The sequence below is a fragment of the Calliopsis andreniformis genome, chromosome 4, assembly GCF_051401765.1.
Source record: "Calliopsis andreniformis isolate RMS-2024a chromosome 4, iyCalAndr_principal, whole genome shotgun sequence".
NCBI classification, from domain to species: Eukaryota; Metazoa; Arthropoda; class Insecta; order Hymenoptera; family Andrenidae; genus Calliopsis; species Calliopsis andreniformis.
Window position 1 is genome coordinate 822,071 of NC_135065.1, and position 16,586 is coordinate 838,656.

A 16,586-nucleotide genomic window follows, 5' to 3' on the forward strand; every position below is an offset into this window, starting at 1 on the left:
AAATAGATTTGTTGGTGGCTGGAGTACACGAACCAAACATCCGCAGAATGGTCATTGACACTCGCTTGGATAAACTGCCAGATTTCCTAGACCACGCCAGACGAATTACGGATGACAGCAAAGTCGCCAAGCCGAGAATGGTGCAGTAACGCATGGGGGGCGAAGTAATGAATAACAATCCTAGGATAGTCACATGCTTCAGATGCAAGAAACCTTGAAATGGAGAAGAAACCTTGAGAAGAGATGGTGCCGCAAAATAAACGTGTTTTGTGTGCGGAATGGAGAGGCACATCAGTAGTGGACGCAGAAACCGAGCACAGAGCAGGACGGTGTACCCTCTACCGACTCCTTCAAGTCAGACGGGAGAACCAAATCCCCGAGAGGTCTCTGCTATCAACGGAGAGAGCCTGCCGCAGCAACGATCCTCATGTGTAGAAGTAACCAGAGCGACCGACGGTGACATATTGTTAAGGGCACTGGTAAATACAGGCAGTCCTATCAATTTGATGAAAGAATCGGTTTATTTCCAGTATTTCAGGGATTGTAATTTGTTACGAAATCCTAATGATTGCGTGTTTAAGGGCGTGAATAACTCTCAGATTACGGTGCTTGGCTACATTTATGATCAAATCTGTCTCGATGACCTGCCGAATCACTGCTTTGACATTAAGCTGTACGTGGTGACAGACGATACTACTTCCTACCAGATCATTATCGGCGCGACTTTATAGATTCAACTAACCTTAAACTCATTTATTGTCACCATAACCGTTTCGTACATAATAATGAGGCTGAAAATCACACGTTGGAAAACGATATTGTTGCGTCCCTTATGCACCGCAATTTAGGAGTCTATCGGGGTCGTAAGGCCCAATACGTTTGATCATGGCGATGCACGGGTCGCTGGATGACTCAATCGGTTTGATTGAGATCCTCATGGAAAGTGGCAGGTCGTGGATGAAAGAATCGATTGGTTAACGAATAACAACGATTTAATAACACTTCTACAGATCACGTCGCGTGTTTGAGTATTCGTGTCACGAATGAATGGTGAATGTCTGATGTCTGATTGATGTCGGAATAGTGTCTCGCTAATGTCTCGATAATGTCTCGATAATGTCTCACAAAAGTTCTCTTATATACTGATTCTTGTTGGCATCGGTCGACCAATCAGGAGCTTGACTAATTTCTATTGGTGCGGGGCTGCTTACATTTTCCGCAGCTAAAAATGGTGGTCAGGGAATTCGCGATCGGTGGAAAAACCCTGACCTAACGGTACGGAACGCGCGGTGTCCTGCGTTTATTGGGGGTGATCATAAACGCGACGCAGAGTCGAAAGGTGCTCGTTTAGAAAATAATTGCTATGGCTAAACTTCGATTCTAAGCCGAAACAGATGTGGTGTTTAACTAAAAAATGGTCCGATGGTGCGGGTTTTACAATGCTCTTATACGTCTAGAAATCGGTGTACTTTCAACAAAGTCCTTAGGACTGAACAGATATATTAGCGATTGATGTGGTTGAGCCCCGAGATAGGATTGATACTATATTAGATAATCTGAATAATGCTATAGATGTAAACACAAAAGATAAACTCTTATCAGTCTTGGATGAATGTGAGAACATGAATGTTGAGTACGTAGATAATAATTATAAGGTTAAGCTTGTTTTAAAGGATACTACTCCTTTCTCGTACGTTCCGAGGCGAATGTCATGTGCCGAGAAACGCCAATTACAGGAAATCGTGGACGATTTGTTGAAGCGAAATATTATTAAACCTAGCATTTCCGAATTGTGTGCACGTGTAGTATTAGTTGACAAGAAAAACGGAAAGAAGCGTATGTGTGTTGATTTGCGTCCATTAAACGAAAAAGTCAGTAAACAACGGCAACCCTTCCCACGGATCGAAGATCATCTCGATAGTTTACAAGGAAAGAAATATTTCACTATACTCGATCTCAAGGACGGGTTTCACCAAATCGCAATTCATGAAGATTTTACGAAATACTTCGCATTCTCCACTCCAAGTGGCCAGTACGAATTTGTAAAATTGCCATTTGAATATTGTGAAGCCCCTGCTGAATTTCAGAAATATATTCTAAAAATTTTTGATTCACTTATTACACAAGAGAAAATTCTCACTTACATTGATGACATTGTTACGAGCCGAGGGCTAGATAGTCTGACCGAGGGTCAGTGTTTTGGAATATTGTTATTGTTTCGTGGACGAACCAACAGGTAACTTTGCACTCGTTAGAAACCACTTCACGGATGTGGACGAACCAGTGCGCAAAGGCCAACACCGAAAGCCACCTTAGGTTTTAGGTAGGTTTTCGTGGACGAACCGACACTCAACTTGGCGAGTATCGGGAGCCACTAGGATGGAATAAAGACTGTGGATAAACCAGCGAGTAACTTTACACTCGCCAGGAGCCACGGGACGTGGACGAACCAGTGCGCAATGGCCAACACCGGGAGCGACTTATATATAATTTACTATACATAATTCTCATGAACTTATATGCTTATTTATATTTTTTCTTACTTTAAATAATACATACTTAAAAAAGGAAAAATTAGACCAATTTGCTCAGTTCATTGGACAACTGAGTGTCCTTTAAAATTTTCCATCATCCTTTGGAAGGATTACACCAGTAATAGTAAAAACAAATAATAGTAAAAACAAACAGCAATAGTAAAAACAAATACAAATTTAAGATACATATGCTACATACATTTTACACTATTTTATAATACAGAAAAATTATACATTTTAAGAATTCTACCTTTGCAAGTAAATACAGGGTGTAACAAAAATGTCGCAGTTCCTTAAAAGGGGTGATTCAGGGAGTGATTTGAAACAACTTTTTCCTTAGCGAAAATGTAAGATGAGGCTTCGTTAACGAGTTATTAACGAAAAACACCGGCCAATGAGAGCGCGAATTTGCCGCCCGAGCGATCGCGGTAGCGTTGGGTACGCGCGCTAGATGCTACGGTTGTACTCCGAACAAGAAAGTCGTCATACATCGAAGAAAATAGCATTAGTATAAAAACTGAAAGCGACATAATAAATAATACCGAGCCCTTTTTTTGTTTATCACTTGAAGTGAATAATTACATAAAATCCAGTGACCCAGTACAGTGATCGGTACAGTGACCCAGTGACACGAATTTACAAACTACAGATGAATTGCATTTAATTCATTAATGATTATTATTTTTTAAATCTAACGCAGACTACTTTCAACGTTTCTATCTTCAACGTTAATTCTCCAATTCTCCGTTCATTTCTTTTGTTGCATTGCTTTTTCGTTTATACGTTATGCAAATATTTTCATACTAATGCTATTTCCTTCGACGCATGCCGACTTTCTTGTTCGGAGTACAACCGTAGCGCTCAGCGCGTACCCAACGCTACCGCAGTCGTTCGGACGGCAAACTCGTGCTCTCATTGGCCGGTGTTTTTCATTAATAACTCGTTAACGAAGCCTCATCTTACATTTTCGCTAAGGAAAAAGTTATTTCAAGTCACCCCCTGAATCACCCCTTTTAAGGAACTGCGACATTTTTGTGACACCCTGTATAACATGCAGGAAGGAAAAAAGAAAGAATGTAATTTGCCTGCAAAGTAGTCTCGATTCTTATCCCACATTTGCATACAAACATTTTATACTTACAGATCTGTAAAACCACATATGCCTCATGCTTTATATTTAAAATTAAAAAATTTACAGTTAATTGCTAATGCTGCTCTGGGTTGGTTTGTGCAAATCCGTGCTACTTCAATCCTTCGAGCTTCTCAACTGGCACTGGCATCTGGCATCATGGAGCTGCAATAGCTGCATGCAGCATGCAGTGCAGGATGCAACAGTGACGTGCAGCGGTGGAATTGTAAAGTCCGTCGAAACTTTAAAAATGGCAACTACTGACTCTCATGGACATCGGATATTTGTGGTTAGTGCTCACTGATAGGTTGCAAAAAGGAGCGTGTCATGAAGACTAGCGCCGCGCACCGATGCAGAAAGAACTAAAATGCGACTTCAAGTCTGTACATCTGCGCTTGGCCCCCCTGGTATGGATGGTTACCCGTCGCATTGATCTACATATGTATATTCAATCAGGTTTAACAAAATTTTCTGACTGTGGTGTAGAAAAAAATGAGTATTTATATATGTATGTTTACTGATTACTCGCTTAACCTTAATATTCAAAGAGGAAGTTACTGACACGATATTTTAAAAGTGCATAACATATGTATAAACAATTTGTGGATGATATAACCCCGCGTCAGTTAGAATTTAGTCAATAATATATAAGATAGTTGGAAAAAATGAACACTCCACAATCAAATAAAAAGAAAGGCAGAAGTAGAGTCGGCTTAAATAATGACAGTACTAGTCCTACAAATACAGAAACATTAAATTCTCAAGAAACGTCAAAATTTGTTTTGGTATGAAAACTAAAAGTGTTACTTATAAAGAGAAATTAAACAAATCTTTTGCATTCATTTTTTAATTATTTGTTTTTAAGGTTAATCCAATTGGAGAAGATGTAAACAAGACATTTAAAATTAGAATTACAGACCCAATACCTATTATTTCCTTAGAAGGAAATGGATTTGATGAAAAAAACATTATTCAAAAAGGAAATACTATGCCAGCAGATAAAGATAAGGAAGAAAAGACTGTACTTAGTAGTCTGCCAGTTGCCATGGTTAAAGAAATAGATGGATATAAAGAGCAATTAGGAGAAGCAGAACCACTTCCAAATTCGTATATTAGATTTATGGAACGCAGTGGTGAAGAACTTGATGGTATCAGATATTGTCTCATTTTCAATAAAGTAAAAACTTAAATATTATTATAATAATAAGTCTGTTATAATTTCTGTGATTTATTTTTTAGGAGAAGTAGAATATGATTTGGATGAAGAGGATACAGCATGGTTGTCTATAGTAAATGAAAGACGACTATCATCTGGGCTTACACCACCTTTAGAACCAGATACATTTGAATTACTAATGGATAGACTAGAAAAAGAATCGTACTTTCAACAACAAAGTAATGGTGGTGGAGGAGTAGCAGCTGATGAAGATGCAGTTTGTTGCATCTGTATGGACGGAGAATGTCAGAATAGCAATGCTATATTGTTCTGCGATATGTGTAATCTTGCTGTTCATCAAGACTGTTATGGTGTACCATATATACCAGAAGGACAATGGTTGTGTAGAAGATGTCTGCAAAGTCCTTCCAGAGCTGTTGATTGTGTATTATGTCCAAATAGAGGTGGTGCTTTTAAGCAAACTGATCGTCCAGCTACATGGGCTCATGTTGTGTGTGCTTTATGGATACCAGAAGTAAGATTTGCTAACACTGTGTTTTTGGAGCCCATAGATAGCATAGAAAGCATTCCAGCTGCACGATGGAGACTGACTTGTTGTGTATGTAAACGTAGAGGATCAGGTGCTTGTATTCAGTGTTACAAAAGCAACTGTTATGCTGCATTTCATGTGACCTGTGCACAACAAGCTGGACTCTGTATGCGTATGAGAACTGTACAACCTGCAAATGGAGAACCAATGTTAGTACAAAAAACAGCTTATTGTGAAGCACATACACCTTCTGATTATCAACCTTCCACCAACCCTGCTGATGCGAGACGGAGAGCAATTGCAAATAAAAAGAGTTCTTCTGCTCCTGTTATTTCTATTCCCACTATACCACCAGAACGTATTAAGGAAATTGCTAAGTAAAAATAACAAATTATATCTTTTCTATTATATGTGAAAAAATAAATAAATATACCTCAATAATGATTTTTATTATTTATTAGTTTAGCTGAGGGATTGCCTAAAAAGAGTCAATTGATACAACGTCTCATAGCATATTGGACTTTAAAACGTCAATACAGAAATGGTGTTCCACTTCTTCGAAGACTTCAGAGTTCACATCCGCAATCCAGACCACCACCACTGTGTGGACATTCTTCGCCGCCACCGGATGGTGAATTACGTGGAGAGTTGTACCGACAGCTTAAATATTGGCAATGTCTACGTCAAGACCTGGAACGCGCTCGGTTACTTTGTGAGTTGGTTCGCAAACGTGAAAAACTGAAGAAAGAATTGTTTAAAGTGTAAGACTTTAAGCCAGTATTATATAAATGAAACACAGTAACATAAATACTATGAAAATTTTAAATACCTATACTTCTAAAAAAGTACTAATTTTGTAGAAAAGAAAGGTGTTTGTGGTTTGAATTACGTCCATTGGAAAGTATTCTTGGATCTTTGCTAGAAGCAATTAAAGCAAAAGATGTAAATGATGTGTTTGGACAACCAGTAAATATCAAAGAAGTTCCAGATTATTTAGACATTGTATCGCATCCTATGGATCTTTCTACTATACAGGTAATATCTTTTACTTAAGAATGTTTAAACAAATAATGAAGTATTCATAAATTAATTATTAATTTTTCATTAGACCAAAATAGAGAAACAGGAATATGATACCATTGGAGCGTTTGAAGCAGACTTCAATTTAATGGTAAACAATTGTTTAGCATATAATCGCAAGGATACTATGTTTTATCGCGCTGGAATAAAGATGAAAGAGCAAGGTGGTGGTCTCATAGAGCAAGCTCGGAGAGACTATCCTGAATTAGATCCTGTTAATGAATCTGAACAAATGGGATCGAAGTCCCGAAAAAGGGATCGTAATAATCGAAGTAGGGGAGAGGTGGAATTACTATCTGGAGAGAAAGAAATCGGAGGAGGCGTAAATAGAAGAACAGCTGTTCTGTTTACGCGAAAGGCCAGGGCTCGTGCTAGTAGAAGTAATCAAATGTTCGTTCAGGAAGAAGATAAAAAGAAACAAAGTGATAGTTTCAAAGTATACAGGTATGTTAAAGATGAAATACGTGCCAAAAAGGTTTATTCAATATATTTTATCAATAATACGAATGTTTTATCTTCATAATATGATCTTTATATTGTCATAATAAAATAACTAATTATGAAACATTTATTCAACATTTTCAGAAGTGGAACAATGGACAGTGATGTAGGGGAAGGTGAAAGTCAATCGTCGAGTTGTAGTAGTTGTTCGACAAGTAGATCTACTACTCCTGATCTAGAAGAGGAAAGACAAAGGCAAGAGACAGACCAAACAAAAAAAGAAGTGGAAACCAAACGAAATGCAACTAGTAATGGCTTAGAGGCTTTACAACTTGTATGGGCTAAGTGTCGCGGTTATCCATGGTATCCAGCATTAATAATCGATCCTAACACACCTCGAGGCACTGTACACAAAGGTGTACCAATACCGGCTCCACCGGATGATGTATTAGCACTTGCTGTCAATTATAAAGAACCAGTATTTCTCGTTCTCTTCTTCGATACCAAACGAACATGGTAATTTGATTTCTTACAGTGCAATTGCATTTTTCTGCATGCAGTAGTAAGATTAAAAACATTTTAAAGTGTATGTTTCATTGGATGTAATTTTTTACTTGATACAAAATGTTTATTTTTTAAATAACATTGAATACATTCTTTCGTTGAAATTCAGAATTATACGTGATTATTATAGGCAATGGTTACCAGGTGAAAAGTTAGAGAAACTTGGAGTGTCTCAAGAATTGGATGAAGCAAAGTTGATTGAATCTCGAAAGCCAGCAGATAGAAAAGCCGTAAAGAAAGCATACCAAGAAGCACTTCATTATCGAAAGCAAACTCATAACACAACATTAAATGCTGAATCAACCAATTAACTTTTTTAATTTTGATCAAATCTTATTCATAATTAGGTTTAGAATTTTGTAAGTATGTAAAAAGAATTTTAATGTAAAACTATAACTTATATTTTAATCATGTCTTTCTTGATTTGTATTTATAAGACCTCTAAGTAATGATTGAAAACCCGTTTCTACCAGCATTACATTCTAATTTTTTTTACTGTTTAGGGATAGGATGTACTAATGATGATGTTTATACTATCAGAAATAAGTATCCATATATTTTTCATTTCATACAAATTCGGTAAAAAATCATTTGAGTAATTGGTCTGTAAATAATAGTGTTCAAGTATTGCATAGTTTCTGTATGCAATACATTACATTTTATTTCAAGTTCAAGTTCTTTTCAACGTACTCACTAAGTTCCTTCGCATACATGTCCAGTCTTTGAGTCATCTGAAATATGAAAGTGAACATAAGAAAGAATATAAGAGGTGATGTTTTATCAGGTTAAAATAAAAAAAGAAACTAACTCTTAAACACCAGATGTCCTTCATCTGACGACACAAATTCAGATCTAATTCACAAACAAGCAATCCGTCTTTAGAACGGCTCAAACCAGGAGTACGAGTTCCATCGGGAGCAGTGATGTAGCTAGATCCATAGAAATGTCCAAAATTGCGATGAGCCGGAGCTCCATCTCCAGAAGTGAATTCGTTAGGGAATAACTCTGTTCCAACGCGATTTATCGCACAAGTGTAATAGCTGTTTGCGATAGCTGCGCATCTTGCCTCAATGGACCATAACGGTTCAGATGTATGACTAGTGGTTGCTGACGGATTGAATACGATCTAAGCGCACAAAGTCGATTATTATGAGAAATTTAAAATATTCCCCAAATTATGCAAGTAATTTTACCTCAGCTCCGTTAAGACCAAACATCATCCAATTTTGTGGATGATGACGTCCATAACAAACATTAATTGCGATACGTCCAAAACATGTTTCGAAAACTGGATGTCCAGTATTTCCTTCCATATAGTATGTAGATTCATTGAAGTCACCTACACGGGGAATATGATTCTTTCTATGCTTGCCAATTACATTTCCATCATGACCAATCACGACGGATGTATTCCATAAGGTATCACCGTTCGCGCTGTCTCTTTCCAAAATTGGAGAAACAATTACCATTTCATGTCGTTGAGCGAGTTCGCGCATGAGTAATATGGTTGGTCCATTGTGAGCATCCTCAGCGAATTCACACCAAGGATATTTTTCTCTTGTGCAAAAAGCAAATGGCATAGCTGGAATGCAAACATTTTTGTCCATATAAATTTTTAAAAAACCCAAAATCAAACTTCTGATAAATTTATTTATATTTTCAAACTATATTATTAGCATACTTCAATAGTTTCATAGAAAAAATTCTCAGAATTTGTTTACGCTACATGAAGTAACATTCTTCAATCAAAAAAATATTATTACCATTATTGAAATCAATTTCATTTAAAATTAAAATATATAACAGTTTTACCTAATCTTGTTATATATGGTTACAACTAATAAACAATAAATGCATTTAAAAGTATAAAAATCGAAAAATTATTTGGTTCAATATACAAGATGTTTCTTCTATTTTGCACATCCTAATAGCTTCGTTATTTCTGCTAATACGAAAAGATGTTTCAGAGCAATTTTATTAGATTCAAAGCTCGGAATATTATGATTTATGTTTTTTTCTTTGAAGGTCATTTTTTCCGAGTTTTGGTCATCATCATTTTTAAGTGCATATTAACATGTATTTTTATGATACTGCTTTATAGTACACATCAAGACGAATTTAACGAACTGTGATACTATGATCTTTAAATTAAATATGTAGAAAAATTCTACATTTTTGTTTTTTTGTAAGCAAGAAATTTTATTATTTTATTGTTATTTTAATTATTTTAAATTTATTCTACAATAAAGGTTCAAAATGGTGTCCATTGGCTTTGAGATATTTTCGGGTATGGAAAAACCTTTGTTAAGACGGTCAATCATTGTCGAAGGAATGCGATTTACGAACATATAAAATTTTTTTCTTCACGCTTTTTGGTATTGTAGCATGATTTTTTCATTCAAGATCATTTAAAGGTCATACTATTATAGTTCGTTGAATTCAATTTGATATGCACTATAAAGCTGCAACATAAAAAATACATGTTAATGTTTAAAAAAATGAGAATGACTTTAAAACCTCGGAAAAAAACCTTGAGAGAAAAAAACATGGTTCATAATATTCTTAATTTCAAACCAAACAAATTTGTCCTAGTACATTTTTTTCATATCAGCAAAAATAAAAGAAACACTCTGTATAAAAGATGTCTTAAAATATCTAATATAAGTTTTTTGTACAATCATATATCGCTTTTTGTAACGTTGACATGTGCGCGTCGATAGTCGAATAAGTATCATTTCAAACAGATAGTCAATGCACTTTTCTTACATCAATTATTGTATATAAATACAATATTAGATTTTACGTACATCAATATATTTTTACGTACCCCAAGCTTCTTGCAAGCAGAGTATGTTAACTCCACAGGAAGCAGCATGTTCTACATATTTTTGGATTTTCAGGTGAAGCGATTCCCTTTGTTTCTGAAGTGGTTCCGTCGTAGGCAGTACTATCGAATGTTGAATCAATCCGACGCGAACAATTCGCGGAGGTCGCAACTGTTCTGTAACTCCTCCACTCATAACATAGCCTTGGATATCAAGATCCGAACTTTCGGTCCATTCAGGAAGAGTTAAGGTCCTAATAAAAAATTGAAAAATAATAAGTTGAGAAATTTATTATTTGGAAAATTTTGAAGTTTATGTACCAAGAAGACCTCAATTATTATTATTCTTTGTTTTCAATTAAGTAGAAATAAATTGACAACTTTCAAAATAAGCGAATACTTTTAATTCAGTTCGAAATTTCAATGACTGAAATTAGATGTTTTTAAAGTTTTTTGTATGAAATTTCATTTAAAATTTAGTCTGAATACTGAATATCTTATATTTGTGAAAAGAAAGCATTTGTTGTACAAGTGTACAAGTAAGTACTTGTAGAGCAATGTTTCGATCTGAAATATCTACGCGGGAAACATGTCCACGTGAATGATTTGTGCATTTAAGAGTGAGTAACCGTTTGAAAGCTTCAAAAAAGCAAATATTTTCTTACATGATTACATAATTTGACATCTTATGAATATTTTTCAAAAAATTTTAAAAAAGTAGCGAAGTTATAAAGTTTTGAACGGAACGACGTAAGTAGCTCGACAGCTAGTCCAGGGAGTTTAAATGCATTTTTCTGAAAATTAGTTTTTCCAATACGGTGGGTCGGGTAACTCAATCTATTTTCGACGAATCGGCTCTAAATATTGTATATAGGTCCATCATAAAGGTTCCGTATTCGGCAATGAAGCCTTTTTTCGATATGATTTGTCATTTTTTTTAGTTATGGATAAGTTGTGTTTTTCTTCGCATTAACTGAAGTTTTTCTTTCACATGCCACTACCCTTTTGAAAATTTTGAAAATCTAACCAGTGCACCAGAAAAACACTTTTAGAGTAAGAGTACCAATTACTGTGTGTCCCCACCTTTCATTTTTACATGTAACAAAACATAGCACTATTAAATCAAAAATATTTACCTTTTGTACAAACCCGAACTTTTAAATTATGTATTTGAATTGAAAACTTATCATATTTACACTTCTAAAACACTAAAAACACAATAATTATACAGTAATTGCGCATGTTATGTATGGCAGTAATTGGTGCATAAACTTCTTTTTGTGTTTTAGTTAATATTTAAAGTGTTTTTAATATTTTGGTTATAAATAAATTCCTATTAGTAGAAAAATGCTGAAATACAATTCAAATACATTGAAAAGCACGAAAAAATGAAGTAATACAGTTTAATTTAATGAAAACTGGGAAAGCAACCTTAATGGCATAGTAATTAGTACATTTACCCTATAACTTTTGAAAATATATTTTTTTAACCTACACTGTTTTCGAAGTAGTCTAAGTTTGTTTAAACAGTTAAAATGAAATACAAAGGGAAAAATATGTCAAATCGTTAAACTATAGTAAAATCAAGAAAGTTCTCGTATTCTATGGTAGTTCAAACGGTTATCCGCCTTTAAAATCGGAAAATATTACTTGCCAGTCACTATTATCTATAATCTACAATATGTCACTGTATTTCCAATTAAATGCTACGGCATATAAGTACCATCAATTAAATGTTACACTCATATACTAAAGTTCAACACAATTTAAAAATGCTGGTTGAGAAAAATAGACAATTTGTAAAATAGCAAAGTGAAAAATGAAGAAATAATGAAGAAATCAGTCTTACTCTAATTCGCGACCATATAAAAGGCGTTTCACTTCAGCCAGTTCCTTCTCTGGCAAGTGTTTCTCCAGGATGTCTTCAAGAGTTTGGTCAAACACGGTAGTCTTGTTCATTTTAGTAACAACACGATACTTTACGTTAAAATGATTCTTGAACTCACAATAAATAAATGATTTTACTCGTGACCACAACGTGTCGTACACACGGAGCAAAGTGATGCACGAAGTAGGCTTTACTCAATATATAGCAGTGATAAGTGCAAGCATGTGTCGGTGCAACGTTCGTTAATCTTTGTTAAAAGCAAGTACATCTATACTCGCGAGGCCAATAAGGTTTACCACTGACCGACCCTCATAAATCTTTCCGAAATTTGCGTATCTCTCCTGTTTTGTATTATGTGAGATGAAATGATAAAAAGATGTTTCCAATTAATTTCATGCAAAGTATTTTAATAGAAATATATGGATTATAGCGTTAACTATATAATTACTACAGTTTTTTAAGTGAAAATAAAGATTTTAAAAAAGAGATTGTGCAAAAAAACAAACAAATTTTTAAATTCTCTCTTTTAAAATTTATACTTTTGTTTTTAGCTTTCCTTACATACTCAAAAATAATAACATGAAACACATATACATACTTCCAATAAACCTTTAAATGTTGTTACGAGAAATATTTATATTTACGTAAGAAGTTCCAACAATGATATTTAAGATAACACATCATGGAAATGATAAATTATTATTCATATTTCATACGTACTTATTTCATGTGTATACGTATATGTATATACTTACATAAATATTGTGCTATCTATATAATATCGTAAAATGATAAATTTGTATGTACACATACGCCGCTTGTCAAACTGTAATTATCAAGAAAAATATGTCATTTATTTTGTTCGAAAAAGATTATTTTATTTCATTGGTTGTCAAAAATAATATTGTTGTTGTAAATTCGTTAATTTGTAATACTGTTTGATATAGTAATTATGTGTGTGTGTCTGTGTATATATATATCGAGTTTACTGGAAACCCTCTAATGAGTGTTGGCAGCACTTACAATGCTAACAGCAATAGAGATAGCGCAATTAGTCACTAACAGTGATTTATCACTATGACGCGAATCATGATGGCGGTCGTGATTTAACTTCATTTACAACCGTGACCGTGATTTTTTATTTTGACTGAATTTACGCATTGTGCTTATAACTTTTGATCTTAAATCTTCATTGACGAATTATTTTTCATAAAATACTTCACTATAGTTTGCATATAAATCTATCTATATATATTACAAATTTACTTTTAATATCAAAAATAAAAAATAATTGAATTTTGTTTTTCTTATCCTATATCAGTACCAATATTTTAAAAAGTGAAATATTAATGTTTCCTCTCAATATAAAAAATTGATATGTACGTTTATACGGATAGCCTAGATTTTTATCTATTGGTTTGTATGCTGCACTCATTATGGAAAAAGTCATAATAAGCTTACAACGTTTTGTATATTCAAAATGATTACATGTAAAATAGGCTGAAATAAATATATGATTTAAATATATAAATATAAAATATACAGATAGGGTGTATGTACATTTAGACCATGAATGTAGGAATATTCCTACACCATAATTTAGACTAATGATTCTGGCGACATCTAACGTCATATACAAAGAATAGGCATACTCTTCACTAATCAGAAGCGGTCATGAAAAATCAGGAATCACTGTGAAAAATCACCGTGATTGGGAATAAACGTGATCGAATCATTTGTGATATGATTTACAAATAAAAGTTCTAGTTATCTCTACTGAACAGCAGTAATAGCAATCAATAACGATAAATACTGCCAACACTCAGAGGGTTTCCAGATAAACTGATCATCCTGTATTTTTGAACACATTGAGTTATAATCAACATTTCGGTACAATTCCGATTTCTACTTTGACTTGTTAAGTAAATTTTCTTTGTTCTTGTTCTTTTTTCCTTCGTACGATTATCGAAGTTTGTTACCAAGTTTTAATTATCAGTATAATTCCCTCATCGATCATCATTACAATGCTATATGAATAGTACTAAATAGTACATAAACAGCAATCGGAATGAAAGAAACGAAAATAATTCTTAAAGAAACACTGATATTTTGAGAGGTAAAACGCTTAATAAGGTATAACAGTAATTTGTTTTTTGTTATTGTTATGATATGTTGGTGTAAACACGTAAGTGTCTTGTTTATCGTTTTTAGGTTAACTATAGTTAACCTGTATATTTTAATTGATCAAAGAAGAAAACAAGGTTGAAAAAAATAATTTGGACGAAAAAAAATACGTAATTACAACAATGGCCTTGACAAGAGAAAGACGTGTAAATGCTGGAAATAAAATGGCAAAGCTTTTAAATGAAGAGGAAGAGGATGATTTTTATAAAACAACTTATGGTGGCTTTGATGAAACTGAACAAGATCATGATTACATGTTAGTATCAAGTATTTGTAAATACTAGTATATTCTTCTTTAATTTTGAAGCAATAAAATTGTCTAATGAATGCAATTATAGGGAAGAAGATGAGGCAGAAGATGAAGTAGATTCAGATTTTAGTATAGATGAAAATGACGAACCTATTTCTGATAACGAACAAGAAGGACCTAGAAAGAAACGTAGATTGGTAACAAAAGCTTACAAAGAACCTAAAGTTCCATCTGAATTACCTTTGAAGGAAAAGAAAGTAAGACAACCAAAACAGTCAAAAATTTTTATAGAAAACACAGGTAAATACTTTTATTTGGATGTTATAAGTAATAGACTAATGTTAATTTGTTATTCATTATAGGAAGGAAATCTATACGTCGTTCAACTGCTGCTAAATCAGCTGCAACACAAAAAAGATTACGGGAAAGGAATGAAGATCAAAAAAGAAAGACAAGAATTATAAAGCATGACACTTGGAAACCCACCCAAGAAGAATTATTAGAAGAGGCACTACAAACTGAACAAATTAACATGAAATCATTAGGTGAATTGAAGTAATAATAAATTTTTATGAAAAAATTTGATTTTTTTGGGTTCCTAATTTAAAAAATTTTTTAATTGTAGAAAAATATCAAAAGTTAGAAAATGAAAAGAAAAATACCAGAACAGTTAGAAAAGCTCAAACTGGACCTATGATTAGGTACCAGTCATTATCAATGCCTGTTATGATACTTTCTGAAATAAATGTTGATAAAGAAAGTGATAAAATTAACATTGAAGAAGACGATGAAAAGAATGTAAATGTAAACTCTGAAAACAAGGATTCTGATACTGCAGAAGAAAGGTAAAATATGAGGTCTCATATTAAAACTAAAAGCAATATTTTAATTCAGATTTATGATTACAGTAACATAGTTACAAAATCAGAACATGATACAAAAGCTGTTACCAAAAACGAATGTACTTTGTCAACTACTTCTAACTCTATAACAAAAAAAAAATATGGCTGCGAAGATACGAAGGAGTTTTATGAACGAACGTTTATTACTTTTGAGAATGACCAGTTGTTTTTAAAAGCTTTTAAAAAACCAGCAAATCAAAGACCATTAATGAAAGCTTTATGTGCAATTACAAGGTAAGAAATAACAATGTAATTTTCAAAAACCACAAAATTTTCCTAATCTTGAAGTGGAAAACAATATAGGTTACCAGCAAAGTATTTGGATCCTATGACTCAACTACCATACAAAAATGTTCAAACATTTCGATTACTACGTGAGGCATATTATCAACAATTAGAAGCCCGAACGGATATTAATGATACGTCACAAAGTCTAGAATTATTACGATGGCTTGAATGGAGGCAAAAAAATCATAGCGGTACTCAAAGAAATACGATACGTCTTGAACCAGCCTCGGCATCTATGACTTGCTAATCGTTTTCCGTAATTAGCAGTAGTACAAAATAATAATGTTACTGTTCTTCATACTTGTTTTCAGATTTTTCGTTCTCCTATATGATTGAAGCTTTTATATTATTGCTTTTTCTAGCGTATGAATGGGTTAAGCTAGGTTGAAGGTATTAACTAAGTTTTAATTTTGTAAGATAAGTAGATCTTATTAAATGATATGCCAATTTTACAAATTTTCTAATCAAGAAGATGCAATGAATGAAAGAGAATGTATTTAAATATGTGATGAATTTGTAAATAATTATGTAATTTATTCCTGCGTAAGTACTACGTTAGGCCTAGTTTAAAATTTGGTATAAAGTATTAAAAGTATATACATAAAATAACAAAATTGTGTTGCATGCCTCCTTTTCAAGGAAAATGCATTTGAAAGTCAATACAGTATGCCTGCATTTAACTGATAACTGGCGTTACAGATTTCACTATAGATTGCTAATTCACTATAGACCGTTTTTATATAGGATACAATGTCAGACCTTATTTACTACTAATACATACCTCTTCTAAGTCATT

The 16,586-nt window shown here is 33.5% G+C and overlaps 3 protein-coding genes across 4 annotated transcripts; 2 read left to right on the forward strand and 1 right to left on the reverse strand.

Moving 5' to 3' along the window:
- Window positions 1-4,135: 4,135 nt before the first annotated feature.
- Window positions 4,136-7,765, forward strand: Br140 (bromodomain-containing protein 140). The gene is made up of 8 exons (XM_076376739.1): window positions 4,136-4,448; window positions 4,529-4,811; window positions 4,903-5,746; window positions 5,831-6,130; window positions 6,230-6,404; window positions 6,478-6,893; window positions 7,035-7,406; window positions 7,585-7,765. The coding sequence occupies exons 1-8, from the start codon at window positions 4,329-4,331 to the stop codon at window positions 7,763-7,765; spliced, it is 2,691 nt and encodes an 896-aa protein (XP_076232854.1). The 5' UTR covers window positions 4,136-4,328.
- A 116-nt stretch (window positions 7,766-7,881) lies between these two features.
- Pyd3 (beta-ureidopropionase pyd3) lies at window positions 7,882-12,341 on the reverse strand. The gene is made up of 5 exons (XM_076376740.1): window positions 12,128-12,341; window positions 10,282-10,532; window positions 8,648-9,036; window positions 8,263-8,580; window positions 7,882-8,185 (listed from the first exon to the last, which is right to left on the reverse strand). Exons 1-5 carry the CDS (start codon window positions 12,235-12,237, stop codon window positions 8,114-8,116), a joined length of 1,140 nt encoding a protein of 379 aa, XP_076232855.1. The 5' UTR covers window positions 12,238-12,341; the 3' UTR covers window positions 7,882-8,113.
- Window positions 12,342-13,858: 1,517 nt separating this feature from the next.
- Window positions 13,859-16,586, forward strand: Yl-1 (Vacuolar protein sorting-associated protein YL-1). 2 transcript variants are annotated; one of them, XM_076376814.1, is made up of 7 exons: window positions 13,859-14,299; window positions 14,378-14,606; window positions 14,689-14,900; window positions 14,963-15,145; window positions 15,226-15,445; window positions 15,509-15,736; window positions 15,806-16,586. In XM_076376814.1, exons 2-7 carry the CDS (start codon window positions 14,473-14,475, stop codon window positions 16,035-16,037), a joined length of 1,209 nt encoding a protein of 402 aa, XP_076232929.1. In that variant the 5' UTR covers window positions 13,859-14,299; window positions 14,378-14,472; the 3' UTR covers window positions 16,038-16,586. The 2 variants fall into 2 exon arrangements, with proteins under 2 accessions (XP_076232929.1, XP_076232930.1); XM_076376815.1 differs by having other exon boundaries at window positions 13,859-14,282.

Coding starts and splice junctions, on each gene's coding strand:
- Br140 (XM_076376739.1), top strand. CDS start 4,329: ATGAACACTCCACAATCAAATAAAAAGAAAGGCAGAAGTAGAGTCGGC. Junction 4,449..4,528: donor AAACGTCAAAATTTGTTTTG/GTATGAAAACTA, acceptor TTTGTTTTTAAG/GTTAATCCAATTGGAGAAGA. Junction 5,747..5,830: donor CGTATTAAGGAAATTGCTAA/GTAAAAATAACA, acceptor ATTATTTATTAG/TTTAGCTGAGGGATTGCCTA.
- Pyd3 (XM_076376740.1), bottom strand. CDS start 12,237: ATGAACAAGACTACCGTGTTTGACCAAACTCTTGAAGACATCCTGGAG. Junction 10,533..12,127: donor TTATATGGTCGCGAATTAGA/GTAAGACTGATT, acceptor ATTTTTTATTAG/GACCTTAACTCTTCCTGAAT. Junction 8,186..8,262: donor AGGACATCTGGTGTTTAAGA/GTTAGTTTCTTT, acceptor TTCATATTTCAG/ATGACTCAAAGACTGGACAT.
- Yl-1 (XM_076376814.1), top strand. CDS start 14,473: ATGGCCTTGACAAGAGAAAGACGTGTAAATGCTGGAAATAAAATGGCA. Junction 14,901..14,962: donor AATTTTTATAGAAAACACAG/GTAAATACTTTT, acceptor TATTCATTATAG/GAAGGAAATCTATACGTCGT. Junction 15,446..15,508: donor TCTGATACTGCAGAAGAAAG/GTAAAATATGAG, acceptor TTATGATTACAG/TAACATAGTTACAAAATCAG.